We start from the raw sequence: 10,256 nt of genomic DNA on the forward strand, positions 1-10,256 counted from the left end.
AGAGTTTTGTTTTAATTGCCCATAGCATTTATATATATATAAATATTCACCCAACAGTTACTGTTCAGTTGTTATACAAAAAGAATTGCAAAGAACAAATCTAGAATCTAATCGCTTCGTAACTTTTCCTTTGGTCAAAAAAAAAAAAAAAAAAAAAAACAATAGAACTTGAGAGTAAAAGAAAATTCTTCAGAATACTACTATAATACTTTTAGAGAGTTTACAAATCTTGTATATAATTTCACTAGAAACTCAGGGCAATCCTATTCTTACTTTGTTCAGTTTTGCTATATAGGTATATTCACACAATATGATAATTAATTGTTTATATAAAAATATTATTTTACTCCTTACAGTCAAGGGCTACAACTTTATTTATGTAGTTAGTTAGTTAGTTCTCAAGGGTAAGCCTATATTAGGTTAAATTTAAGGAATGTTAGTGGTTTGACTGGTTGATTAGTGGTTTAATCAGTGAAAAGAAACTGGGGCATAGGAAATTAATGACTTGCCTGAAATCAAACAGTAAGCTATTATCTTAGGTAGCATTCTCTAGAGAAGTAAAATCAATGAAGTTTATAAAGAGAAAGAGAGTGAAAAAGAAAAATATATATCTCAAGGAAATTGCTCATGCAGTTGTAGAGGCTGTCAATTTCTAAGTCCATGGTCCAATGTCAGGGTAGAGGCTTCGCTTGACTCAAGCAGCTGCAGAGACCAAGATACCCAAGATCAGCAGGCAATACAGCAGGCTGTTAGCTTCAAAGGCTGATAAATCCAAGTTAGGTAGGTAAAATGGCAGATTGTTGGCTCAGAGGCTACAAAGTCAACAATCCCAAAATGAATGGGTTTGGGGACCCACTGGACCCACCTTAGCTAAGACTCCATCAATAATTTGACCTCCATATGCCCCCACTCTGACTGGTGGGCCACAATGATGCTTTGGGTCTCCTGGAATTAGTGTCAGTTCAGAGCTAGTGTCCAGTAATCCCCCAAAATTCTGATTATTTCCTTTTCCCCAATGAACAGTCACTCCATAAAAGGCCTCAGATCCCTTTAAGGAAGGCTGGGAGAAAGACTGACATAAATTTTTGGCAATCTAGTGGGGGTCCTTCCTCAAAGGGACCTGGCCTCCCCTTCATTCAAGGGGTTGTGGGTCTGTAAACTGACTCAAGTCTGAGAATTGATTGAGAAGTTGTGACTCTGTATTCTGGTGATTTAATCTAGGCTGCTGTTCATGTGACCTAGAACTTCTGTCTATACAGATCAAGTAGATACTTAGTAGGTTTCCCATGTATTTCACTACCAGGAACACCATGCACAAGTAGCCAATGCCATAATTCCATACGTGTCAGACTATTCTGATTACTGTTCTGACTCTGCTGTCCATTATGGTTAACCATGCCCACCTTGCCTTTGTCAATTAACAGCTGCCACTTGGCCCCTACTACCACAGAGTCCAATCAGCCCCATTTTAGTTAAGTGTCTTAGTTCAATTAGGGCAGTTCCCATTGTCAAATCCAGCTTACATAAAATAGCAATCACAGCAGTCTTCAAGGATGCTGGAGCTCCCTTCACAAATTTATTCCTCACCTTACTGGTGAAAGGGATGTCTTCTGGACTCTTCATTTCTGGCTCTAGGGGTCTAATCTGATAAATCCATTCTGACAGGCCAATTTCCCTAAGCCTCTGGATACCTTCTTTTACATTATACCAAGGCAGGTCTGGTACTTCAACTTGACTTAAGGTTGGCCACCACATAATCCATGCTTCAGTAAGCCAACCAAATAAACTATTAGATCCTTTCCTAACCTCTCAAGCTGAAACGCTGAATGAAGAATCCGTACTTTGTGGGCCTAAATCAATAAACTCAGACTGATTTATTATTACATTCCTTGCACCAGTATCCGATACCTTCAGTAGTGATTCCCATATATATTCTCCAGGTTTCTGTCTGTACATGTTAGCAAAATCAAGTAGGTCTTTTCAGGTGTAACATACCACCTCCTCAGTCACACTTTGTATTTCACCTTTTGGGGCTTGCTTGGACTTTAACTTTAGTTATATGTCTAGCAGCAACAATGGGTGGTTGGGCCAGTTCCTGAGAACATTCAGCAATGTCTTCCATGGCCTCTGCCTCAGGCAATGACCCAGCATGAACAGCTGGGTTAATCCAATCAAACTGAGGTGGAGGGGTAATGGTTTTATAGTAATCCCTTCAGATGGGAGGGATTCAACAGAATTTACAGGCTCCATATCCTAATCTTCTTGATCTTCCCATATGTCCCCATTCCAGATTTCAAGTTACCATTTTTTCCCAATCAATGCCCTCACTTTAACTTCTGACACCATTCTGGGCTGGTAATTTAATTGGCACTGTAATTCAGCCACCCTTACAATAAGACTCTGGCTTTGGTTTTTGGCAATATCAGCTCTGTTACTAGAAGAAATAAGCATTCTTTCAGAGCACAATGGAAACATTGAGGTCTTTTATGCAGCACTTAAGCTGTGACTCAGCAGCCCTGAGCTCATCTTGCTCTTTCACCACTTTGTCTAGTGTAAGTAGGACCAACCAACCAGCTTCCTTATACTCCTCATGCTGACAAAATTTCAGAAAAGTTTCAAATATGAAATCACCCAGAGCCTCACTTCTCATAAATACTTGATCTATTGGTGGTGCTATTTTGCATATTAAGGTTGCCACTTCATACCAGGGACTAGCAGGGCTCTCTTTACTAACAGAGGTGGGTCACTAGTGTCTTTAAGATTAATCAAATTGGAGAACCAATTTAGGAAGTCCATCCTTATGATTTGTTCTCTCTAGAACCACTCTTGGTACTAAATGTGTTAGACTGGGTTCTCTAGAGAAACAAAACCATTAAAGCTTATATATAAGAGAAAAGGAAATTTAACTTTAGAAAATGGCTTACACAGTTATAGAAGCTGGCAAGTCCCAAATTCTTGGATCAAACGTCAAGCTGGAGGCTTTTCCCACTCACGCAGCTGCAAGGGCTGAGGAGCTCAAGGTTGGCAGGCAGTATACTGGCTGTTGACTCCAACGAATGATGAATCCAAGATCTCCAGGTCGAATGGTGGATTGTTTGCTCATGTACAGTTGTAGGCAGCACAACAGAATCCCGATCCACAGAGGAGTATCTCTTTTCCCAGGATGTCCATAAATATACCAGAAGCAGGCCACACCCCTAGTGAAACTCCCTTTCAATGGATTGGCTGCTCAGAACATATACATCTGATCTCATCATTGAAACAGCCCACATCACAACAGCTTAAACCACACAGAATTGTGGTCAAGCCAAGTTGACACACAGCTCCAACTATCACAGCTACTAAGATGTTGTAGCAAACAAAAGTATAATTGTCACTGGTTCATGCACGAGTAGACCATTTTATAAAATGTCTTTGTACATTTATACATGTACAAAATCGTATAATGTATTTATAAAATTCAATCACTACTTTAAAAATAATACATATATGTATGTGTCTATGAACTTGCTTAATGTTTGTACAGTTGCTTTTGTATCTTTATGAAACTTTATATCCATAACCCAAAAACTAAACCAGTTGCTGTGGAGTTGATTCTGACTCATGGTGACCACTTGTATGCAAAGTAAAACTGCATTCTGTAGGATCTTCAAGGCTGTGACTTTTCAGAGGCAGATCATCAGACTTTCTTCTAAAGCACCTTTTGGTGGGTTGCAAAAAACAAAATCCACTGTCTATTCTGACTCTAAGTGCCCCATAGGGTTTCCAAGGCTGTGTTGTGTATATTTATGGAAGGAGATGGTGACTAGATGGTGGCTTCAAATCCGTTCAGTCAGCAGTCAAGTGCTTTAATCATTGTGCCACCAGGGTACCTTCTCAGTGGGTTAGGTCTATTATATTTCTCACATTGTCTGCTCTAGGAACACAGTAAATATTTAACAGTTCTGTGTATAAATAAGTGGAAATTATAATAAAATGCTTAAGTTATATGCAAGCCATTCATATGTGAGTTTCTCAAAGAGGTTTTCTCTTACTGCTCTATTCTCTACACCTTAGATCTTTTACTTGTTCTCACTTTCACGAAGCAGAGGGTAGGGAATTAGTTTTGCTAAATATATCCCTAGCGTGTAGAGCAGACCTTGGCATATATTAGGTGTTCAAAATATGTATTTAATCTCTCTGATCATGTTTCTTTATCTTGGTAACTCCTTTCTCTCTTCCTCTCTCAAACTCTTCTTCCGTCTTTCTCACTAAATACTAAGATAAAAAACAAAATAAAACAAAACAAAATCATACCTATTTACTTTCTTGGTGAAAAGAGAAGTATTTAGGTCTTGTTTTCTAAAGTAAAACTACATATAAATTTACAAATCTTAGAAAATATGCTAAGAAATCACTAGTGGTGGGACATAAATTATCCAACTCATAAACTTACTATCAATTTTTGCTCAAATTTCTGAATAAACATAGAATTTCATTATTTTTTTTTTAATGTGTAGGGGATGAGCAGAGGGATAGTTAGTTACAGCTATCTGATATTTTATTTATACATATATACAGACTACAACAAAAATCCTGGTAATGGAGGGAATTTAACAAATAGTTTATTAAGGCCTCCAGTCTTGATTTCTCCTAAAATACTAAAGCAGCATATATAGGTAGTGCTATCTTATTATGCTTCTAAAATAATTAAGAGTTATATAAATGTATTAGATATGCTGATAAATTAAATATATTTAAATCAATCAACATAAGCATTTAAACTTCCATAGGAATGGATATCCCATAACCAATTTGTCTTCATGTTTATCACAATTATCTCCAAGAAGATCTATTTTTATCTGGTCTCTACTCTGTGAAAACATGGGATGTTTACTTAGATTTATCCCTCTGAGCACATCTTCAAATATTTGTAGACTGATGTTAAGGCAGCACAACATTAAAATGTTTGGACAATTTTCTAAATTTAATCAAACCAGTTTAAGAATACCTTATAGAAAAACATGCTTACATGATTGAATGAGTTCAATGTTGGGGTAGGTTGGATGCTTGTTAAATATCAATTCAAGTTTTCCACCAAAATAAATTAAAATTAGTTTTTAATCAGTTATTTGTGGTATCATTTTTTACAGCTTTATATCATTTATCTCAGTCTTCATTCTGGCTAGTTTAATGTGTTCATGTATATTTTTTAATGTAACTATTTAAAAAATGAACTATAATTGACTAATGCTAAAATAAAACAAAAAAGCTTTCTAGATCAAATGAATGTTAACATATTTCAACATCTTTTAAATAACAGTTTGGATATCTGATTCATGGTGTGTTGTTCCACATTAGTTGTTTCCAGGCAATTACATGAGTGAGTCATTCAAGATGACTTGCAACAGTCCCTAGTGAACCTGAATCACTTTATGATTTGTCTCAGATTTTGGATGGTATTTCTGTTTTCTTACTGGTAGCTCATTGTGATATAATATAAAAAGAAAATATAAAATGATTTATTTCACAAATATTTTATAGATTATTTGTAGAATCTCAGAATTCAAGCAATAATGACATCGAATATTATATTTTTTATATGAAGCAATTTAAACCTTCCAATTTACAATGTCCTGTTATTCCACTGTTAGACTTGAATTATTCAAGCAATTAATATGCTAAGTGATTCTTAAAAGAAAAAATACCATTCACCACAAATCTTTGAAATGACTGCTTAATGAAATTTTTTTTCTCTTTTTGTAAGCCATTACTCTCTATTAAAGCAATTTTCACCATAAAAATCCTAGATCTGATATAATATTTAACTAATTTATATACTTATAGTTGGAAGTATATATATATATATATATATATATGTATATATATTTAAATCTGAGGTAGTGTTTACATGGTTTTCCTGAATATATCTACCAAATTTACCTGTTTTATTCCACCTTGGTATATAAGACAAAATAATGAATTCAATATTATACCAATTATAAAGTTAGCATTGAAAATGCTATAAATTATTTTGAAGAATATGCTTATTAATATCTTCAAAGATGTGAATATATCTACATGGATACAAGCAAGCATATATACATATGGATAGAATTACATATACAATTACATGAGGTCTCTGGAATGCACAAATTTAAAATTTAAAATTTTGACCATTTGCTGGGGACTAAAAATGTCCATAACATGTAGTTATTTGTGATTTTGTTGAAAAGACATTTTAAAAGCTTACAAAAAAGCCAGTTACTTAGCTACCAAATGAACCTTCTGGCAAAAAGCATCTCAGCAAGGTTTGGGTCTCTCTCATTTGGTCTTACTTGAAATAATTCAGGAAGAAAAAAAAAACAAATTTAGTAAATATGATGTTAATATCACTACAATAATAATATAAATATAAAGATGGCAACATTTATTTAAATTACTTACGAGTTTATATAAAAATATATATGAATATGTATTGTGTATATATATATACATATATATATATATATAAATACAAATTATACACACACAGACACACACAATCACATATAAATGTATCCTGGAACATGTTTTTAAACTTGTAGATTTCCCAAAATCTCAAAACACTATCTTTAGTGGATGCTAAGAGTTTGCTGTATAAGGATTATATACTAGGATGGCAATACTACTACTAAATATTCTTATTTTTATTACATCCATTTAAAATATGATCAACTACCCAGAGCATAGCTTATAGTTAATCACACATAAGTTGAGTTTTTCAACATAATTTTCCATGCAGAATTATTATTTCCTTCTTCTTTGATGATAAGTAAACATCTTAATTATAAATAGCTGCATAAATTGTTAGAACTCATAATAAATAAATTACAACGGGCCAAAGAATCATGGAAGCAGTTGCATATTTTCACACTGGAATACCAAAGCATATATATTTTCAAAGCAAATTTGGTGAAGCTTTCTATGTAGGCAAGAAAAGTCTATCAAGAGCATGTTTGCTCTGTTTGTGGCAAGACAAGGCAAAGCAAAACAAAAACAGCTCATGAGTAAAACCTTACTAGGTCTATGTATTCTGGAATGTCTTTGCAGGTAATATTATTTCTCAGTATGTGCATGCACATTAAATTCTTGCTATAACATAGGGATTTAGAATCATTTAGTTCTAGCACTGAAATAACCTGAGTCAGCTAAAGTTCTGAAATACATTGTAATATGGAGATTACTAAAATATAAAATTATGTAACACTTGTAAACTCACCCTTCTAATCTTACATCTGGAAGACTTCTGTTAAGGGCAATCAAATCACTGGCCATAAGGTTAAACTGATTGATTTTAAAGAGCTCTTTCATTTTCTCCTGGTCGTCTTTCGGAATCAGTACAGCCTTTCCCATTTCTCCTGGCCCTTCTTGGTTCCTTGAAATAACAGCTGTAAAACATACACAGGTACACACATACATAGAAACACACAGATAATGAACTGAATAAATAAACTCATGCCAGGGTTTAGATTCTGAAGTGTATCATTTACATATTGGTTTATTAACAATCATCAAACCATCATTGTTTACTTACAAACCATACACTACACTAAACAGACAACCTATTTCGATTCATTAGCTCAATGATGCTTGTATATGTAGCTTATATGATATGTATATGTACTATATGTATATGATCTGCCTACTTAGTAAAAGTTAATGTTATTTTATTGGTATTATAATCAATACAAAACAACAAAAATTAAAATTTCTTAGTCATGTTTTTCAATATACTTAGTAGAGAGAGATAAGATTCTGCACAGGACAAACACAATTGTGTAAAATAAAAGTATGCCAAGATTAATGTTTTCATATCCTATTAAATGTTTCAATCGTTTACATATCTATTGTTATCATATCTTTATAAAAGTGAACAAGGTTGATGATTCTTTCTCCTCACAGAATTGGATTCATTTGTCAAAGCATTTAGAAATGGGTAAAAAATAGTTTCACGGTGGTGACATAAAATTTTAAATGTCAGGTTGGATTTGTATTTTATATGCTCTATAACTGGAACTTTGAAACAATAGTCTGAGCTTGGCTGTTTAGTAAGAGAACTCACTGCTTATGATATACAAGCCAATGTTCTTGTTATTTCCTCCAAGTTATTGCTACATTAAAGATCCTTCTAAATGCATATTTTCATGTGTGTGTGCACACTTGTCTGTATGTACATTAGCAGATAATAATAAAGCAGTCTCAATCAATCCTAATGTCCTAATTTATCTTTTAACCCATTTATATTGAGTGGATTCTGACTCACCATGACCCTATAGGGCAGAGTAGAACTGCTCCATAAGGTTTCCAAGGCTGTGATCTTTACTGAAGTAGACTGTCACATTTTTTTCCCAAAGTGGCTGGTGAGTTTGAACCTCTAACCTTTCAGGTAGTAGCCAAGCATTTAACTGTTGCACCACCAGAGCTCCTTCAATTTACCCTTTAAGTGATACTAAATTAGGGTAAAATAAAAAGAATGTAGTTCTCATCTTGACTCTTCCAATGTTAGGCAGTTTGACATACCATAGTTGTGTGCATGTTTCTATGATGATGGAAGTTATGCTACCAGTGTTTGAAATATGAACAGGGTCACCGATGGTAAACAAATTTCAGTGGAAATCCACTTCCAGAGTAACACAGACTAGAAAGAAAGGCCTGGCAATCTACTTCCAAAAATGAGCCAATAAAAACCCTATGTATGGATTAAAACAGAATGCTGCTTGATACAATGTTGGAAGATGAACTCCCCATGTTGCTAGGATGGTACAGGACCAGATACCATTTTGTTCTATTACATGTAAGGCCACTATTAGTGGAAGGTGACTTGATAGCAACTGAAAACAACAATAACAACACATTAAGACTGTTGAATTCAGTTTCCAAATATATAAACAAGGACAAATAGTTTGACCCAATCTACCTTCAAGAATTGTTAAAAAAATAAATATAATAATTCATGTGAAAATCATTTGCAAATTATAACAAAAACCCAAACCAAACCCATAGCCATAGAGTCAGTTCTGACTCAACTTCCCTACAGGACAAACTAGAACTTCCCAATAGAGTTTCTAAGGCTGTAAATCTTGATGGAAAATCATTTTTCTCCCACAGTAACTGGTGATTTCAAAGTGCCAATCTTTCACTTACCAGCAGAGTGCTTTAATTGTACCATCAGGGTTCCTCAAAAATTATAACATTTAATAAAAATATAAATTCTAAAATAATATAAGACTATAATCAAAATCATATAGGCTGTAATAAGGAACATTTCCTCTGACTTGACCTTCACAGCTACAGAACATCAAGAATATTAGTACTAATACATAATTGATCATCCTTCTGACTGTTCTCTATTGAATCTTATCCCAACTTTGCAACATTATGCATCAAACTAGAAGAGTATAGGAATTTCTAAGGACCTTCAAGGATGGTTTCCAGGAAGGTGATTAGCCTGGGAATCCTCCTATATAGAGAAAAATGGTTGAAGATTAGAAAAAAGTATGTACTTAATCTTGAAATATTTAAAAGTTTCCCATGTAAAGAAAGTCTATGAAAATCTACTACTACTTTAAGACTCAGGAGCTCTGGTAGCCTAGTGCCTAAGGCACTTGCCTGTGAACTAGAAGGCTGGTGGTTCAAACCCACCAGCCACCCCTTGGAAGGAAGATGGGGTCAAACCCACCAGCCACTCCTGGGAAGGAAGATGGAGCAATCTACTTCTGTAGTGATACTGCCTTGGAAACTCAAGGAAGGGTTGCTATGAGTCAGGTCTGACTTGACGGCACATAACAACAACAACAACACTTTAAAACTCAAAATAAATAAATAATGGCAGAGATTATATGAGTAGTACTATTTTGCTTAATTTAAGGAAGAAAATATTAACAGTGATAATTTACCTTTAGAGTTATTTAGCTTATCTGTCCTAAAATTAGATGCGGTTCTTGGAGGTGACCTTTGGCTGAATTTGTGCTCTTGTTGACAGAGTGGACTTAGATAAGCATTAAAGTACCTTTCATTTCTAGGATTTTTTCTTTTTTAATTTTTATTCCAGATAATGTTAACAATGAATTTTTATAATTCCCTCAGGAGTCCTTCTGATTCTACAGGGAAAAACATAATCAGACTACATGATACCACCTATTGACCATGGATATTGAATTTAGAATTTTTCTTTTTACCTATTGTTGTCTGTAACCTTAATTACAAAAAAAATAAAATAAACAGGATTAATAGTT

General features: G+C 34.2%; 1 protein-coding gene across 1 annotated transcript in view; it reads right to left on the minus strand.

Annotated features, from left to right (window-relative positions):
• GALNT13 (polypeptide N-acetylgalactosaminyltransferase 13) overlaps positions 1–10,256 on the minus strand; it is a 798,776-nt gene that overhangs the window by 521,954 nt on the left and 266,566 nt on the right. The window contains exon 2 of the mRNA XM_007934922.2: positions 7,241–7,409. Coding sequence (XP_007933113.1) covers positions 7,241–7,409 — 169 coding nt within the window. The remainder of the gene's footprint in view (positions 1–7,240; positions 7,410–10,256) is intronic.

This window comes from Orycteropus afer, unplaced genomic scaffold (genome assembly GCF_000298275.1).
Source record: "Orycteropus afer afer isolate SDZICR_OR568_19922 unplaced genomic scaffold, OryAfe1.0 scaffold00023, whole genome shotgun sequence".
NCBI classification, from domain to species: domain Eukaryota; kingdom Metazoa; phylum Chordata; class Mammalia; order Tubulidentata; family Orycteropodidae; genus Orycteropus; species Orycteropus afer.